Genomic DNA, 19790 nt, shown 5'->3' with positions numbered 1-19790 from the left:
GGACCGCGCCTAAGAGCCTGTGCTCTGTGACAAGAGAAGCCACTGCAATGAAAAGCCCGCGCACCACAACGAAGAGTAGCCCCCGCTCGCTGCAACTAGAGAAAGCCTGTGTACGGCAACGAAGGCCCAACGCAGCCAAAAATAAATAAAATAAATACATTTGTTAAAAAAAGCAACATGGACAACAGATCTGAAAAAAAACATTTAGGAATGCTCCCTTTTGTTAGGAGAGAGTCTCAGTACACGAAGAGCAGCTCTTATGCTAATAGAACTGTTTTTACACTAGGGCATCAATGTCAAGAACAAAACTCCATGTGAACACTCTGTGCTTGAGCTTCATTTAGCTCCCAAAGGGGACTTCGTGTCATTTCAGTATTCCCCCTTCCTCTTCCTACTCCTCAGGACATCAGCAATCCATACCACAGACCTTCTAGGAGCTGGACAATCCAAGTGTTAACAGTGTGGGGACCGGAATACCATGTGCCTATTTAGACAAGATTTTCATCTCATGGGAGGATGTATCTCAGGCTGTTTGCAATGATCTTTCTCAAGCTGAGGCGCAAGTCTGCAGAAGAAACGGCAGCTACAACCAGAACCTCAAAGTAAGTTTGAAAACTCTAACGTGATGGATTGAAAGCCAGCAAGACTGTTATCGCTGCCTGTGACCCAATGCCCTTTTCACACGCAAACACTCAATGCCCCCTTTCTTCTGGTGGAGTCAAGCCTGAACTGCTGTCCTCACAGCAGCTCCTTCGAATACTTGCTCCAGTGCTCTAGGCCTTTGGTGTGCTCAGAGAGCATTTAAAAAAAAGCAAAAAAGCATGCCTGCTTAAGCTTATCAAAATGACAATGATACTCTGTATTCAATTAAAATTAATAAAAATATTTTATTGAATTTTAGGAACTTGGTACTTTTAAAATTTCAAATCTTTGCACACAAATCACCACTATACCTTCTAGAATAGTGGAGGTTAGGACTTGAAGATTGTCACTTGTCTCTTTGTGTAACATAGCACAGAAATCCCAAGTCCTGACACGCCCCACCCCCTTCTGACCGTGGCCCCGCCTACTCTGTTGTTCTAGGAGAGGACGATGAGAGGTGTGATGCATTTAAGGAGCTCAGCTGTCCGGGTGGAGACTCAACTGACGCGAGAGGAAGATTAATCCAAAAACCATGCATAGACACCTTGGGATGCCCCACATCACTTGATCACGTGTGAGTTTCCCTTTTGTATTTTTGTCTGGTTCAGGGCAAAGCTGCTGAAATGAAATTTCTAGTCCCTCAGGGAGCTCAGAAGTTTGGCAGAAGTCAAAGCAGAGACTTTTTGAAATGAGACACTTAGGAACCACCAGTGGACAGCCGGGTGGGAGTGAATTGCAATGTGACTGTTGATGTAGCACCAGGCATCAAGTGGGCCACAAGGACACAAGCTCAGTGACTCCTGGGTGTTGAAGGGCTCCTGGGGATTCAAAGCTAAATGTAAAAAAATTTTAAGTGCCCAGGACACGGTAGTTGTTAATCTATGTTTTCCTTTTCCTGCCCTCTCCTTGATATTCTTAAATTCCTATGTGCCAATGAATGAGCCAAATGAATAAGACAGAAGGAAAAAGGAAAGAGAATGCCCCACCTTTGAAAAAGGCATGCTCTAGCTCCCAGCAGCCAAAACTAACCTTCTCCCTTCTTTAAATTTGAGAACCGGGTACTTTTCTTACCTATAAACCAAGCAGAAATCCCTCCAGGCCCATAAAGTCTACATTTTAGGCTCAGAAATAATCAACTGATGGACTGGGCTTATGCAGGGAAAACCTACCCGAGTTTTTCTGGACGGCTGTGGAGATGTGTCTCCTGGAGGACGCACAAGGCATTTGCTTAGTGTTCCCCAGGCCATCTCCCCATCAGGGTGGTCTTGTCCACTCACCTCCCCAGAGCTCACGGTTAGGGGGCTGCGGTGGCCATGACTAAGGTCTGGAGCACTCAGTGGAGTGACCCGATCCCACATGTAGGACACAGCAGATCCGAATTGTTTTGCAAATTGCAAACCTTCTGAGTAAAAAGAAAAAAAATACACATTCCAAGGTATCTGTAAAGTGCCTGGGAGATGCAGATTGCTGCCCTGAGGTGCTCTGATCCATCCGTGCTTCAGTCTGCAAGTTAGATTTTGCTACTGTCACACACGTGGTCTCATTCACATGATGGTTTCGTTTTTATTTTTTAAATGGCTGAGTTATAAATCCAGCTAGTGTGCAGTAATTTCATAGTTTTTAATATGCATTATCTGCAACAACATTGTGACAGCTCCATACCGTGGATTGACACACAATACTTAGAACAGGTTTATCATATTTGGTCTTTAGGTAAATAATAACTGTTTTAAAATTGCCTAAATATACCATTCTGAGCTGTTTCATTCCACCAGGAAAATACAGGGGTTTTTTCCTCTCTTTAAAAAAAAATTAAATACCAAAATAACTACATTTAAATAAATAATGTTATGACGATGACATTTAAAAATTCACAATAAGGCCAAAGCCCTCTTTCTGTTTGCATGCTGCTCAGCTCTGACCCCCAGAACCCTCTGGAAAGGTGAGTGGCTTTCTTCTGGAGGAACATGGGCTGAGGCCGTGCGGGCCTCCTACTTCTCATTCTCTCACCTTTGTTTCCTTTCCTTTCGCTTTTATTTTTTGTAGGAGAGAAGTCAGCCTTAGTACTGAATTCAGTTCTAAAAGGTTGAGGGGAATTTCCTATTACAAATCAGAAAGCAACCTAGGTGTTTCCAATGCTTACCCGGACAGAGGGTGGCTGCTTCCAAGACCCTTGTATTAACAGGCAGCTTCTGCTCCACCCCAGCAGCTGCTCCTGCCATGAGGGGGGCAAACCGCACCATCATCGGGTGGCCGGCTGGTCGGACGATGCCGAGAGCTGGTGACGGCACCTAAAATAGCGAACGTGCCACGGAGAGATCTGTGATGTTTGTTTGAAAAGGGTGTGTGATAAAAGATTGAATCTTTTTTTCCAAATGAAGAAGTAATAGTTCTTTTGTTTTAAACATACACATAGGAGACTTGTTTTACTTAGAGTGGAAAATTATGCCAGGGACAAAGTCAACACAAAGAAACAAACAACAAAAAGTAGCAAGAAAGAGAAATGGGTAAGTGCAGCTCCGCGAGCCTGGCAGCTCTTTCCGTCAGGGTTACAAGTGGCCCGCGGGTGTCCGTCTGTGTGTCTGTCCGTCTTACACACGGAAATGGAGGTGGATTAATTCAGGTAACTGCTCTAACGTGGAAAATTTGTAGATGTCAAGTAGCTCCATTTAACTTAAACAGGACAGACAAAAGTAAATCATTCCATAGGCTGAAAACAAACAACAAAAACAAACAAAACTACTTTGTTTCTTCTCCCCAAATGAAATCCACACAAAAGGTCCTGTGTGATTCCAAAATTACCAGAGTAGAAATGGAGTGATCTGAAATGTCAAAGACCCCATTATTTTGTAAAGAAAGAAAGTACACCTCAAAATATTCTAATTCCACATGTGAACAACAAAATACTGTCTTGTCTACTGGTGGCGGGGTGGCTCCGGCCCAGCAGGCCTGCTCGCACCGGGTACGTCCTCCCTCGGAAGGACTGAGAGTATCTACTCGGAACTAAGCTGAGCGCTGGGCGGGAGACACTGCCGGAGCCCAGCTTTGCTGCGTGTGGTTTTGTTCAGGGGTGACTTCAGTCTTTAAATTAAGGAGTTTTAAGGCCACCTGGGTTTGTGTTTCCAGTGCTGAGGTGAAGTCCAACCGCAGGGCCCTCTACCCACCGAGGGAACGCGCTCTGAGCGTCGGTGAGAGGCAGTGTCTCCTTTTGGCACCACAGAGTTGACGTTAAAGTGAGAAACACTCTCCCGGCCGCTAGTTCTGGACGCCCTTCTCCCGCACGGCTGCCGGCGGCGCATCCATGCTCAGGGCGATGACGAGGCCCTCGCCATCTTCTGTCTTGACCCGCTTTAGCTCTGGCTGCTCCGCCGGGTCGCCGTTCTGGCGCTTGGTGGGCAGGGAGGCCGACGCCGAGGCGTGTGTCGCCAGCATGTGCAAGGGACTCGCCGCTGCTGTGGAGAAACAGTGAGTCAGCACCCGTGCTTCTGGATGGACCCTCGTCCCCACCACACGTTAACTGCGTGAACAGTGAGTCTCTTTATGAACAGCTGGCATCTGTTTATTGCTTCCAGTCGTGTGCTGTCTTGCTGAAGCGAGAGGAGGGGTAAAGGGACTGAGGCAGAGGTGGGGCACAGAGCAGACAAGCTTTGCTGTTTTGGCCCACGGGCCACTGCTGGCTTCTCCCCGATGCAGAGTCCCCAAACCCAGAAGGGGATCGGGGTGCAGCAAGCCAAGCCTGCATCTGAGCCACACACCTTCTCCCGAGCCTAGCCTGTAGGGAGGGAGCTCTGCGAGCCCTGGGCCGGCTTCCCCACACCCCTCCACCCAAGCCCTTCTTCTCTCCAGTCTTCATCACAGAGGGGCCCTTCCTCCTCATGGGGCTCTCACTGGGCACAAGGGTCTCCTTCCTCCTCATGGGGCTCTCACCGGGCACAAGGGTCTCCACCACCTCTGATCTCACCTGCCTCGTGCTCTGCACAACCAGGCAAACTGGTCGTCCCACACCTGGAAGTGCTGCTTCCTCCAAGGGGGAAAGCAGGCCTGGGCTGGGAGGAGCCTGGAGCTATCCCACTCAGAGGGGTTGGGGGTGAGTGGGGGGTGGGATGTGTGCTGGAGGATGCACAGTGACCTGGAGAAGCAGCATCCTGTCCAGGAAGACCCCTGCCCTCCCACCCCATGCCCTCATGCCCCGAGGGAGGTTTAGGACCATGGCAGCAGGTGGCCAGATGGAGAAAGATAAGTGCACAAAGAGCTGGGAACAGCGACCCTGTCTTCTGAGCACGCCTGCGTCCCAGCAGTGACACGCGTGTTGTCCCGCCACACTGATGTTAGTAGACATTATGGCTGCTGCAACTCATGACAGTTTGCTCTGCGTGCTGTATAAGAGCTGTAAGTAGAAGGAGTTTACGCCAAGCTTTATAACTTTCGGTGTTTAACATACCGCTTTAGCTGGCACGGGGATTACAGAATTTCCTCTCAAGAAATGGAACTTGAAGCTAAGTGAGAGGAAGGAGGGTCTACAAAATGAGAGACAGGAAGCCACGGGACACAGACTGAGGTCAAAGAAAGGGGAGCTCTGACACTACCAGGATGCCAGTGTCCCCACTTTGATCTCCAGATTCAACACCATTCCAATTGAAAGTCCCAGTAGGATTTTGTGCAGGAAAATTTCACGTGGCCATGCCTTTAGGGAACAAAGGGACCAGCAGCTGGACCCTGGTTAACATGGGGCCTCTGACCACCTCCAGTGTCATCTCTCAAGAACGACTGCTGTGTCACTTTCATGAATAGGGCATGTGTGGTGCTGGGGCAGCACTGCCACGGAGCCTGGGTTCTTCCAGCAGGACACACACTTCACTGCTGCAGTCCATGGCAGAGACCCAGAGCCTTGGCTAGTCTAGGAGATGCCCCACAAAATTCTGGCTTGAATAAATGCTATTTCAGGAGGATGTAGTGGCTGTAGAATCAGAGCAGAATGGAGTTAACGGTAGATCAGTGCAAACGGTCAAAGCCTGAAAAATGATGTGACTGGAAGAAGGGGCTGGTGTGCTGGGGCGGGGCAGCAGAGAGCAGGGCCTGCTGTCCGGGAGGCAGGGATGTGGGTGGAGCCTGGGTCCCAGATTCCCAAGTAGGCATGGCGTGGTTCCTAGGCCAGGCTGAGCAGGGTCTTCCGCTAACCATGAACTGCAAACCCTTAAGAAAGGTGACAAAGAAAAGGAAAGGACCAGGACAGTGAGGGAGACTGAGGAGTGGGCAGAGGAGAAATCTCAGCAGGAAGAGTGCAAAGGGGCACTCAGGCTACAGTGAGCAGGTGGGACACCACCCAAGCACGGTGTCGGCCCAAGACTCCATATCTGACCAAAATGATGAGGAGTCGTTGAAGAAATAACACAGCCATAACCATGCTAGTGAACCACACATGTGCAACTGTGACTGAAGCCAGGGCCAAGAGCCCACCTCACAGCTGGACTCACCCTACCTCTCCACTTCCCATGAACACCGGGCATCAAAATGCCAGGCTTTCCTTTCCGTACCCTCCTCATGCCCGTGGTGGCAGTAACTGGAGCTCAACGCACGTTCCTGGGGAGACGGGCTTCCTTTCCCAAGGGTGAGAGGGCAGCTGTGACAACGTGCTATGACAATGTGCTGCACCGGGGCGCTCTCGAGAGGCCACGCAGGTGCGCACAGAGCAGGGAGAACACATGTTCCTGTTGGGGGTACTCTGCCCTCAGTCACATGGTGCCTCAGCAGGAGGGTGACTCAACCCCAGGGTCACATTCCAAGGGGACGCCAGGCACCATCCTGACCCCTCTCGCCCCCCACCCATCTAATAGCACTGTCTGCGTACACAGGCAGAGGCCAGCAGCTCCAACCTGGATGGTGGCACGGCCTCCTGGCTGATCCCCTGAAGCCTCCAGCCTCCTTGTGGCTGTGAGTGTCCCTGAAATACCCATCTTAGGCACACTCGTTGGTTCCCCAGCTTGCCCGCTTCCCACACCAGCAGCCCCTGGCCCTGCAGGTCTCCCTGCCAACGTGCTGTCCTACCCAGTTTCCTGGCTGTGTCCTGGGATGCACTCTCCACTCAGGCGAGACTCAACTCCCCTCCAAGCATGACGGATGGACACATTTCCTGCTATAGCCCAGCACCACTGCTCCTAAGAGATGCCTGACACGGCTGTGAGTGAATCAGTGCCCAAAGCTGAGCCATACCAGGTGGGATACCAAGCTGGCAGGTGCTGAGCTGCTGCCCTGGGGAAACACGGGGTAGGGCTTGTCAACTGATCAACACATACCTTGTTTTATGTGGCTTTTGATTAAAGACGACTGAATCTATACTGTTGATCCAACACTGAACTCATGCCTCTACTTTCTCCATAAGGCACATCACAGCCTTCTGTGCCTAGAACACTCCAGGTCTTTTCAGAACCATGCTCCGAGTCCACTTTAAACAGCAAAACCGGGACTTCCCTGGTGGCGCAGTGGTTAAGAATCCACCTGCCAATGCAGGGGACACGGACGGGTTCGAGCCCTGGTCCAGGAAGATCCCACACGCTGCGGAGCAACTAAGCCCCTGCGCCACAACTACTGAGCCTGTGCTCTAGAACCCGTAAGCCACAACTACTGAGCCCACATGATGCAACTACTGAAGCCCGTGCACTTAGAGCCCAGGCTCTGCAACAAGAGAAGCCACCACAATGAGAAGCCTGTGCACCACAATGAAGAGTAACCCTCGCTCACCACAACTAGAGAAAGCCCACGTGCAGCAACGAAGACCCAATGCAGCCATACATACATATATATAGAGTTTTATAAAAAAAGAAAAACAGCAAAACCACCAACAAAAATTACAAAACGTGGCCCTAAGAAACAGTACAACACGTGTTCACAGTGGGAGCTGAAATGAGGAGGAGGGGGCGCTGCCGAGTTGTGCTCGGCCGGGAACCAGCATGCTGAACTCGAGTACTTTGCTGCTCTGCACAAGCCCGCAAAGGACTGTGAAATCAATACAATGAGTACTGATCTGGGAGTTATAAGTAAATTTCAGTGATCTGCAAGAAATCTGCAAATATGGAATCCATGGTCCCAAGTGCATGGGACCACCTACCAGGAGTCCCGCAGAGCAGCAGCCTCACACGGGGCGCGTGTTGCAGATGCAGACGCAGAATGATGCCCCAGAGGAGGCGGCGCTGCCTCACTGCTAACCTGGCCACACGCCCCACCAAGTCCAAGCAGCTCCTCCCCTTGCGCCAGCGGAAGACGGTGCTGGTCCGGCGGGCGCTCTGCCTGTTGCTACCACAACCTGCAAGTGGTTCCCGAAGGACGCTGGGGTAAGTCAACAGAGCACACCACCAGGCAGATGGAGAAGGCTCCCACAAAACCCTTTCACCTCCTCAGCACCTAGCAGGGCCTGGACCCCAGGGCAGCACAGGCTGGAGGCTGGGGCCACTTTCTATGAGAAGGAATAATACCTGTGAGCACAGGGGAGACTATTGAGGACAACAGGTGGAATGCTAGTCATACGAGGACACTGTCTGCAGGGTAAAGACACCTTTCCTCCCGAGACCACTGCCCCACAAGATGGAGGTCTAGGGTAGCAGAGTCTCCACAAAAATGGACTGAGTACCTGTGACCAGAACTGTGGTCCAGTGCAGAAGAGGCTGAAAAGTGGCCAGAGCATGTTGGATTCAACCAATGGAATACACTGTTTTAATAGACTAAAGGAGTAACGACCATCTTAACACACGACCATCTTAACACAGAAAAAGTATGTGACAAAATTCAACACCCTTTCATGATAAAAATACTTAGCAAACCAGGAATAAAAGGAAAAGTCCTCAACATAGTAACATGTATGATAACCCACAGTTAATCAGCTTCAATGGTGAGAGACTGGATGCTTCCCCCAAGATCAGGAACAAGACAAGGATGCCTGCTTTGCCACTGCTAGTCAACACTGCATTCAAAGTCCTACCAGGGCAGCTGGGCAGGAAAGGGGAATAAAAGGAATCCAAATGGGAAAGGAGGTAAAACTATCTCTACTGGCAGATGACATAATCTTTATATATAGAAGATCTTAACAAATTGACATAAGGAAACCCTCTAATCAAAAAGTAACACAATCAGGGCTTTCCTGGTGGCTCAGTGGTTGAGAGTCCACCTGCCGATGCAGGGGACACGGGTTCGTGCACTGGTCCGGGAAGATCCCACATGCCGCGGAGTGGCTGGGCCCGTGAGCCATGGCTGCTGAGCCTGAGCGTCCAGAGCCTGTGCTCCGCAACGGGAGAGGCCCCGCAAAAAAAAAAAAAAAAAAAAAAAAAAAAAAGCAATACAATCAATTAGTATTAGTTTTTGAATTCAGCAAACTTGCAGGGTACAAGATCAACATGCAAAAAAATCAGTTGTATTTTCTACACAGTAGCAATGAACAATTTCAAAAGAAAATTATGAAAAGAATTCCATTTAGAAAAACATTCAAAAGAAATAAAATAGAATTTTAACCAAGACTTAAACACTGCAAGACTTATATACTGAAAACTATAAAACATTGAAGAAATCAAAGACCTAAATAATGGAAAGACATTCCATGCTCAAGGATTAGAGAACTTAATATCATTAAGATGGCAATACTACCCGAAGTAATCTACAGATTCAATGCAATCCCTATCAAAATCCCATTTTTTCCCTCAGAAATGGAAAAGCTGATCTTAAAATTCACATGGAATTGTAAGGTACCCAGAATAGTCAGAACATTCTTGAAAAAGGACGGTGGACTCACACCTCCGGATTTCAAAACTTCCTACACAGCTACAGTAGTCAAAACGGTGTGGTGTTGGCATAAGGGTAGACACGAAAATCAATGAAATAGAACTGAGAGAAATAAATGCATACATCTGAGGTCAACAGAGTTTCAACAGTGGAGCCAAGACTGTTCAACGGGGAAAGAACAGTCTCTTCCACAAGTGGTGCTGAGACAACTGGATCTCCACGTGCAAAACAATGAAGCCGGGCCCTCACATTATATACAAAAATTAACTCAAAATGCATCAAGGACCTAAACATAAGAGCTAAACTATAAAACTCTTAGTAGAAGAAAACACAGGAGTCTAAGTGTAAGTCTTCATAACCTCAGATCTGGCAATGAATTCTTACATACGACACCAAAAGCATAAGAAACAAAAGGGAAAATAAACTTCACCAAAATTAAAAACTTTTGTGCATTAAAGACACTATCAAGAAAGTGAAAAGACAAACCCACTGAATGGAAGAAAATATCTGCAAATCATATACAGGTATCCCCCCACGCCCCCCTTTGCAAAAGTTCCCTTATGCCACTTCACTTTTATGAAAGACCTACATTAGTACCCATTTTTGATAATGGAAAGAAATCTGAAGAGGATTTTCACTTTTATGGAGAAAGGCAAAAAGCAAAAATAGCGTTTACCATGTGTTTTGCAGCGAGCCATTGGAGAGGCAGCAGCAGCCCGAGCAGTGAGTGACATCGCCAAGTTCCTCCCCAGGAACCATACTCCATCTCAGCATCAAGCCGCCAGAGCTCTGAACTGTGTCTCTGAGTGTCTGTGCTCTACCTTGACTCATTTTGTGCATCTGTTAGGTTTCACAGGAACCCTCTACTTTGGATAGCAGGGGAAACCTGTATCCGATCAGGACCTAGTATCCAGAATATCTAAAGAGCTCCTATAACTCAACAACAAACAACCCAATTTAGAAAAAAAGTATAAGGATTTAGACGTTTCTTCAAAGACGCTATACAAATAACCAACAAGCACATGAAAAGATGCTCAACACCATTAGTCATGGAGAAAATGCAAATCAAAACCACAATTAAGAGTAAGATGGCCATGATCAAAAAAAAGAAAATACCAAGTGAGGATGTGGACAAATCAGAACCTTTGCACATCATTGAGGATGGAATTGAAAATTGTTGTGTCTGCTGAGGAAAAGTTTGGTGGCTACTCAATAAATTAAGAGAGAATTACCATACAACCCAGTAATTTCACTCCTAGGTACACACCCAAAAGAAATGAAAACAAGGACTCAAACCAATACGTATATGAGTGTCATAGCAGCAATATTCCCAATAGCCAGAAGGTGGAAACCACCAAAATGCCCATCAACTGATGAATGAATAAACAAAATGGAAACATATTCAGCTAAGGAACGATGTACATATGCTACAACATGGATGAACCTCAAAACATTGTGCTGAGAGGCCAGCTAAGAAGAGCCACAATTCATACGATTCCATTCACAGGAAATATCCAGTACAGGCAAATCCACAGAGATGTAAAGTACATTAGTGGTTACCAGGGACTGAGGTAAGTGGGGAATGGGGAGTAACTGCTTAATGAGTGTGAGATTTCCTTTTGGGGTGATGAAAATGCTTTTCAACTAGTTAGAGGTGATGGCTTCAAAATACTGTGAATGCACTTAATGCCACTGAAGCACATACTTTAAAATGGTAAACTTTATATTATGTGTATTTTATTGAATACCACAATTTAAAAAAATACAGATGATTCGAACCCTAAGGAGACACTGGGTATAAGAGAATTATTGTTGCGACTTCCCTGGTGGCACAGTGGTTAAGAATCCGCCTGCCAATGCAGGGGACACTGGTTCGAGCCTGGGTCTCGGAAGATCCCACATGTCGCGGAGCAACTAAGCCCGTGCGCCACAACTACTGAAACTGCACTCTAGAGCCCACGAGCCACAACTGCTAAGCCCGTGTGCCACAACTACTGCAGCCCGTGTGCCTAGAGCCTGTGCTCTGCAACAAAGAGTAGCCCCCGCTCCCACAACTAGAGAAAGCCCGTGCACAGCAACGAAGATCCAGCACAGCCAAAAACTAACTAAAAGAATTACTGTTTATTTTTAAAACTATAACAATGGTATTGTGCTTATATACTAAAAGAGAGTCCTTATCTTTAGAGACGCATGCCAAAACAGGGAATGACATGTCTGGATCTGGGTGGGAGCAAATGGGACGGGTGAGGAATATGGAACAAGGCTGGCTGTGAATTAATTTTCAGAAAGTTTGTCATTTTCCGTAATAAAAATTTTAAATACCAAAGCTTCTGATTTTCAAAATTCATTAGTACTAGGCACTGCTTCCCTTTCTTGAGAGTGACTTTCAAGGGTAAGGGAGGTCACAGCTGGGTCATACAGCATCCACATCACACCCAACAGCAGTTTTCAAAAAAAACCACCATCAGAGTCTCCACTTGCCCATGGAATCTTTCTAAAAGCTGATCTGCCACCTCCTCCCTCCTCCCCTTTCTCAACAGCCTCTCTCCCACTCAACTGGGCTGCTTTTGGGGATGCAAATGTCAAGATGGAGCATGAAACAAAGGAAGAGTGGAACACTGGCACTGTGGACCTGACTTACTACTGACTAGACATTAAATCCTCTTCTAGACCAAGTGGTTTCTAAGTAAAAGGTTGAGACTAAGTTCAAGGAGAACCAATAAAATTTCCCACTAACAGATAATTCCCACTAAAAGATGACTAAAACTGGAAGGAGTTTTAGCATTTCTTCTACCCTTCCTTCTTCTGAGTGGGAACAAGGTTTCTCAGGGCTGACCCAGCACTTTGCCTACTGCTCCCAGCAGTGATTGTCAATATGATACAATAATTGTGTGGTTTTCTTTAAAGCCCAGATATATTGAAAAATGCATCTTTAATACTACCTATCTATCTAGCTGTGCCATGTGGCTTGCAGGATCTTAGTTCCCTGACCAGGGATTGAACCCGGGTCCATGGTAGTGAAAGCGTGCAGAGTCCTAACCACTGGACCACCAGGGAATTCCCAAATATAATTTTTAAAGAATTATAAGTTTGGTTTTGATCAATTCTATAGTTATAACAATTGATAAGTGAATCCTTATAGTCACAGACGATTAAATCTTTAATATTTCTCCATTTTATTATTGCAAAGAAAAGATGTACTCAGTAAATGACATTTAAGCATAAAGTATGTGGCACTAGCACAAAATCTGTGGGGGACATGGGATTGAGCCACGAGGATTGGTGAGCCTGCTTGTCTGTGTGCTGATATGTGGGTGAGAAGGGGCATCAAATCAGAGCAGTATTCAGAGCCAGGAGCACGTTTAAAAGAATAAGTTTTAGTTTAAAACATCAGTATTGGGAATTCCCTGGTGGTCCAGTGGTTAGGACTCCGCACTTTCACTGCTGAGGGCTCAGGTTCAATCCTGGTTGGGGAACTAAGATCCTGCAAGCTGTGCAGTGCAGCCAAAAATAAAAATTAAAAAAAATATTATAAAATAAAACCAGTATTTTCAATAGTGGAAAATTTAATTCCTTGCTTATTAAATTTATAAAGAAAAATTTTAGACACCAATTTAAATATGTGAAAGGGATACACAGTTTCTCAAACTCTTTAGACAGGTGGCCATAAAAGGGCCCTGACCTGCATAGCAGTTCTCAGAAGGTCTGGAACATGTGGGAAATGTACATTCTTGGGTCCCAGGCCAGACCTGCTCCGTTGGGGACTGTGGGAGGGAGCCCTTGAGTGATTAAGGCACATGGTATCTGGGAATCAACAGCCTACACCATGGCTTAAGACAGGGAAGGACGGCTCTGGCCAGAAGCAGACTGTCCACCTCTTGACACCACTTGCTCACAGCCGCACACAGGGCCACCAGGTTTGCCACATCTGGACCACCTGTGACAACCAGGTTATTCATGAAGAAAAGGAGAATGAGGCCTGGAAAACTCTTATGTTACTTAGGAGACACCGGGCTTGAGGAAGAAAGCATTTTAAACGGGCAACTGGTTGCAAACTTCTCAATTTACCCACAAGTGGTATGTTACCTATTACTTAAAAACGAAAAACTCAGTGGTTAGTCTTCCCTAGAAAAGGTTGCAGATAATATTCGTCCATTAAATTTGGGGAGGAGCAAGGGGGAAGCGGAATCACATGAGGTGTCTGTCCCAGGTCTCTGTCCCTTCACAGCTCAGTAAGGAAGGATTCAGAGGTCAACACTATTAAGCCTTCTGTTCCCCACCCTCTTTCCAAGAAACTTTCTCTGAGCACAGAGAGCTACTTTGAGCCAGTAGCTTCTGATTCTACTGCTTGGAGTCCTGTAGTTGAATCACGACAGCCCACGTGTGTGGACAGCAAGCATACTCCACATGCCTGGGTGAAGACTCACTGCAAAGACGTCTGAACACCAGTTCCAAGGAGCCCAAACTCCTGAGCTGACTTAACAGCCAGCTGGACTCCTACCCTTCACACTGCTCCACAGGACTGGGTGAAGAAGGTTCTCTGTCCTCTGGTTTAAAAGCCAAGCTCCCTTAGGCTCGTCCATGTCAGAACATCCGTGGGAGCTATGTGCACGGGGCTCCAGAGGGCTTTCAGAGCAAAGAGAACAGGAGACCAGCATTCTCCCCTTCCACCATCAGATACTCTCAAGCACACCCCTGCCCCAGGGGAGGGCACCACCATTGGACAGATCAGCTGGGACAGCCCCCAGGTTGCTTCTAGGCCACACCCAGATGTCTACAAAAGGTGGGAGTATTTTCATCTCTCTAGATAAGTTAAGTCCCCTACATACAAACCTTCAAGTTGCAAACTTTCAAGATGCAAATGTGCATTCCATCTATGTCAGGCGTGGGTGAAACTGCAGCTTGCCCTCCATCTCCTATTGCTGACGATCCTTCAGCTCTACCACCTCCCACCTCCTCTCCCTTCTCCAGTCAGTAACGTTTCTTGCCTGTTCACTCCATGCCAGCCCCTGTATGCCAGCTGTTGTACTGGTACTGCTGTACTTTTCAAGGTACTGTACTGTGAGATTAAACATGTTTTATTTTTTTGTGTTTGCTTGTTTTTTATGTATTATATGTATCAAAAGTTATTATAAACCTATTACAGTACAGTACTATACAGCCAATTGTGTTAGTTGGGTACCTAGGCTAACTTTGTTGGACTTACGAGCAAAATGGACTTAAGAACGCGCTCTTGGAATGGAACTTGTTCATATGTAGGGGACTTACTATATTTAGAAATGCTTCTCTCTTCAGATGGCTCCTCCAATGGGAATCACATGGGAGCCAATTCCCACAGCCAATTCCCTGGTATCCTATAGCACTATTCAGTTTCCTGTAGTTTAGAAATGCAAACATTTCTTCTGACAAAAAAATTAAACTTGTAACAGAATGAAAACCTTGAACACCACACTTCATAAAAGGACAGCAGAGGACCTTTGCGCAAGTTGTTAGCACCCAGTAACCCATGGAGGACACTGCTTACCATTATTCACCTGGCCGTGGACGGCGGCGGGGATTGGCACCACGTGAGTCCCGTTTTGTGTTACAGTTTTTATTGGAAGCTGGTGCTGACCTAGAGGTGCCTGCTGCACTATGGTGACCGTCTGGACAGGGGTGGTCTGTGACGTCTGAATGATCCGGCCAGCGGCACCTAGTGTGGCATGGCTAATCGCAGGAATAGGTTCTACTTTCACTAAATTCAAAGAAAAGGAAAAGAGAAAAAATGACACCAACTAATATTACTGGGTAGCTTACAAGAATCTCACTAGTTTGAAGTACAAGAAACCAGGAGGCGAGCAGCCCTGCTCCAGCACAACATTACATAACATGTTAGCAAGGGGGTCAGGATGAATGAGGCTGGCGGGTTTCTAAGAGCTTGAAAAGCTGCCCGAAGTGACTGCTTCCGCTGCTCACCTTTTACTTCTCTGTGGTCTCCATTCTCTTGTGGCTCTGCCTTAGGGGGGGCCAGCACGGCCGCCTGAGTGACCACGGCCTGTCCTGCGACGGTGTACGTGTTTGCCGGGGCCAGTCCGGCCACGCTGGTGACAGACACCGCTGGGATCTGGTGGACGACGTGAACCGTCTGCACGACGGGCTGCTGGGAGGTCGAGGTGGTCACAGGGGCGGCGACAGTGTAGGTAACAGGCTTGATCGTCGGTGGCAGTGGTCGCTGCACGGCGATTAAGACGGGCTGACTAGACAGAGGTGAGCCTACCAAGGACAGGAGTGGGGGTGAGGTTCATACATCCCAAACCAACTAACTACAACCCCTTACTAGCAACATGCAGACTGATTTAAGAAAACAGGACATGGCCCCTTTCGCCTGGTAATAATAAAGTCATTCATGATCAAAGAAATGACATATTTAGTGGGGATATTTAATGTATATCTAACTGCTAAAATGGCAATCTCTGCTTTGTCCACATTTCTTTTCTTTTTTTTTGGCTGCACCATGCGGTACGCAGTGCTCCCTGACCAGGGATCGAACCCAGGCCCCCTGCAGTGGAAGCATGGAGTCTTAACCACTGGACCACCAGGGAAGTGCCTGTTCAGATTTCTTACAACACCTCTTCCCACAGTTCTCTCATCATGAAAAAGAAAACCTCAACACAGGATATGGGAAGAAGCTGCCCCATGAAGCGTGAAGCAGGGGCCATGTTCCCCAAGAGCAAGTCTCCATCTTATGATGGGTGCGGAGGAGCAGGAAGTGTGGAGACAGAGCTGGCAGCCAGCAGCTCTGCCAGTCTCTGTTCTTTCTGATTTGGGCGTTTGGACTCCAGCAACAGGAATGGGGGCTGGCAGGGGGTGTTGCCAGCACGGCCAGGAATTCCAATATACCAAAATGCACATTTTGCCAACCAACTAGGAGCCATAACAGAATTACTTTGGACACATTTTCACACTATTTTTTTTTTTAATCCCCCAGGGCACATATTTTTATTCTACATCGCGACTTTATAAGTACACTGAGAAACGCTCACCTATTCATTAAATAGACATTTTTTTTGCTGCTAATGTCTACTTCGTCTAATTTATGCTATTTCTTTACGAGGGGAATCTTTCTCATAGATTTTTGAATGATGAAGCAACTAAGAAACGGGTTAATTCTAAAATTTTTCAGGCGCCTACACACAGAGTCATAAAAGCTGACTGATTTTTTTAACACAGTGCAATTAATTTTTCAGAGCCTATAAAATAACATTCAGGTACTATGCAGAAAGTATCAGGCACAAGGTGCAAAGGATCCAAGGCCTCTTGCTATTTCTTCTCTGATGAGACTGGCTCACAGGCTCATCTGACCCACCCCTCTCCCACCACACTTGCCCTCTGCACATCTCACCTGGTGCACTCTGGGCAAACCGTGCCTCCTGGATGACAGCGAGTTTGGGCTGTGAGGCACCAGGCTCGGGCTCCAGAGGGGCTGGTGAACCTTCCCTCGACAGGCTCTCAGGGGTCTGGGCGCCACTGGAGTGAGCAGACAGCACTCCAGCATGATTGGGAGAGGCTGGGGCACTTCTGTATGATCAAAAAGAAGACAGTGGATTTTTACAGGTAAAGCACTCATAAAGCTGCCTTGTTTTAACAGGCGTATTTTGCAAAAACAAAGGTGTCATTTGTCTTCTGCCAACCAACTACAGTTCCTTAAGTCTTACTTTAGGTGTGATGCCTGTGACCTGAGATGGACACTTAACGAGGCTGGCATGGCTGTGACAGAGCCACTGTATGCAGGGCGCCGCTGCTCCACACCCAGCACAGGCCGCACAGCATGGGGCGGGACTGGTTGCTTCCCTAAGCAGCTCCCATCCACAGCCAGGCAGCAGGAGCCAGCAGCGTGCGAGCCGGCTGGGGCTCAAGACTTAACATTACAGTCATTTCTTTTTTTTGTTTAAAAACAGAAATCTACTAATGGAGCTAAAAATATGGATTTTAAAATCAGGCAATTAACACTGTATAAACCAATCTTGAGTTTAAGCTGCTAAGATGTAGCTTTAAAGAGCTTTTCACATCCAAGAAAAAGGAAAAAACATGATTCATCAACGTGGCATCGTGCTATTGCCGACTCATCGTATTGACAATATGCATTCAACGCAGCAGCAGTGTTACACAGGAATGAAGTTTAAGTAAAACTTTATAATCTGAATTGTTTCAGACCACTAGAAACAAAAATACATGGGTGGCATCCAACATTTTTTTTTTTCCAAATCCCCAACCCAACATTTAATCATAATGCATTTGGTAATTCCTTCATTTTCAAAAGGAAAATTTACCAATACATCAAAGGTAAATTTACTGACCATTAAATGAGGTCTTTTTGTTTGTCTTTTTTCCTTACCTAGATGAGAGCGGTCCCAGAGGGGTTCTAAAGCAAGGCACGCCCCTAGGCCGTCTTTTCCTAAAAGCCTGCTCTATTAATTTGCTTTCAGAGGCAGGGTCTATCCTCCAGAATGAGCCTTTGCCTGGTTCTTCCTGGGAACGTGGTACTTTGATGAAATAACGATTCAGAGAGAGATTGTGGCGAATTGAATTCTATGAAACATAAAAAAATACGTAGAATTCATATATTTCTTTGCTGAGAAATAAAAATGTGCCCCAGTTTTAGTGCCCTGCAAAGGTCCTGCAGCTCTGTGCTGGAAGGAACCGGCCCTCCCCAAAGTGAAGGAGGAGCTGTGGGGTGTGACTACTCAGAGGCTGCGACGTGGCTTCTACAGAGGAAAAGACACAAGGACACAGGGCACTGTGAACAGCATGGCAGGATGGGCACCAGGAGGCAAGGAAGGGAACTGGGGAATGGGGAAGGGGTGAGAAATCTACACCACACAGAAAAAGGCTATTTCCAACAGGAAAAACGTCAACTTCCACCTTTTTACCAGGTAGGAAATCAAGGGCTATCACTGTGACCTCTCCCTGTTTGGAGAAGGACAGCGCTGAGATCCACTATTCCTTTAAAATACTTTTTTGAGCACAAAATTAGCTTATAGAAACTGTCACAGCCTTTAAAATGAATTAATCCAGCATAAAGTATTTGGCAAACCAGCAAAGAAGAAAAAATGAGCCAAAGTTTGAGAAATATTGACACCATCTTCCCGTAAAAGAACTTCTATATACTTTGATTCTCAAAATAATATTGTGAGGCACATTGAGAAAATTTTCCTCAATTCCTAAGTCCATTCTTCTTTCTATTACAAAAAGCTCAGCTCGCAGTTTACACGTGATTTGAGGACAGCTCCCTGATGCACCGAAATCTGAGACCTACGAAAGGTCAGGAAAAGCTGGATGGAAGTCCTGCATTCAGATCCTTTCGGCATTTACATTAATGCTTAAATTTAAAATTAATAAAGTTTCAACCCAAACTAAAATTCTGGCTATCCAAAAATCATTTCTAAGTTCTCCAACTAACTTTCTAATAGAACTGCTAGTCACGACCTGAAATTCTGAATTCCCAGAGGTGGCTCAGAAATCAAAACATGTCAAATACTACTTTACAACCAATCTAAGGGACTATCCAAGAACCAGACCAGTCACAGGCCATGACGAACCACCAATGCCCATGGATGTCGGTCACCTCATTGGCAACATGAAGCGACAGGCTAAGCTATGTCTGTGATTTGTGAGATTGTTTAGAAGTAGATGTAGTATATTAGATCTAGAATATATGCATAACCACAGATACTTGCTATGAGGTTTTATCATAGGGTTTGGCTGATAACCAACCAACACCTACCAATCCCTCCAGAAAATCAAATCTGTTATTGGTGGCCCCATCAAGACAGAGAAGGCAATCCTTCCCCATCTGCATTCAGACCTTTCGAGTGTGGAGTAGAAGGCAGATTCTAAGAAAAAACACTGAGAAAAAACACAGATCATGACACTGGAGGACACTCTCACTGTGAACTGTGGGTGAGGGTCCTGAGTTCCTGACTGTACCATGGGAGGCCGGCACCCAGATGGGAGCTCAGAAGTGACCACTAAGGCACAGTGCTAGGTGACACGTGACAAGGGAGGTGCCGAGCCTCAAGTGAAGGCTGGAACTGCACTGACTGAGGTGAAGTAGGTTCACATGCATGTTGTTAGGAGGAGAAAGGGAGGTCAGCACAGTGGGAATCTGGAGGCAGGAAGTGCTACTTCAGGGGAGTGGGCACTAGGATTTCTACCCACTGACAAAGGTCAGGACCAGGATCAGCGATACAGCTGCTCCGTTAACCCTCACACCACGGACAAACTGTACAGTTAAGTCCTCAGGTCAGGGAGTTGCTATTTTCTGTTCTGAAAATGTAACAGAACCCAGTCTGCACCATCAAAAGAGAGTCTAACTTCCTCTGCGCTCTGACAACAATCTCACA

At 46.8% G+C, this 19790-nt stretch overlaps 1 protein-coding gene across 1 annotated transcript in view; it reads right to left on the bottom strand.

Moving 5' to 3' along the window:
- Positions 1-3897: 3897 nt before the first annotated feature.
- The window catches only part of FOXK2 (forkhead box K2), a 66356-nt gene continuing 50463 nt past the window's right edge, over positions 3898-19790 (bottom strand). The window contains exons 5-9 of the mRNA XM_065897249.1: positions 17783-17976; positions 16790-16965; positions 15364-15660; positions 14933-15142; positions 3898-4094 (exon numbers count right to left, since the gene is read on the bottom strand). Of these exons, the coding sequence (XP_065753321.1) occupies positions 3898-4094; positions 14933-15142; positions 15364-15660; positions 16790-16965; positions 17783-17976 (1074 nt within the window). The remainder of the gene's footprint in view (positions 4095-14932; positions 15143-15363; positions 15661-16789; positions 16966-17782; positions 17977-19790) is intronic.

This window comes from Phocoena phocoena, chromosome 19, assembly GCF_963924675.1.
Source record: "Phocoena phocoena chromosome 19, mPhoPho1.1, whole genome shotgun sequence".
In the NCBI taxonomy this organism is placed as follows: domain Eukaryota; kingdom Metazoa; phylum Chordata; class Mammalia; order Artiodactyla; family Phocoenidae; genus Phocoena; species Phocoena phocoena.
This window is presented reverse-complemented; position numbering and strand designations above follow the sequence as displayed.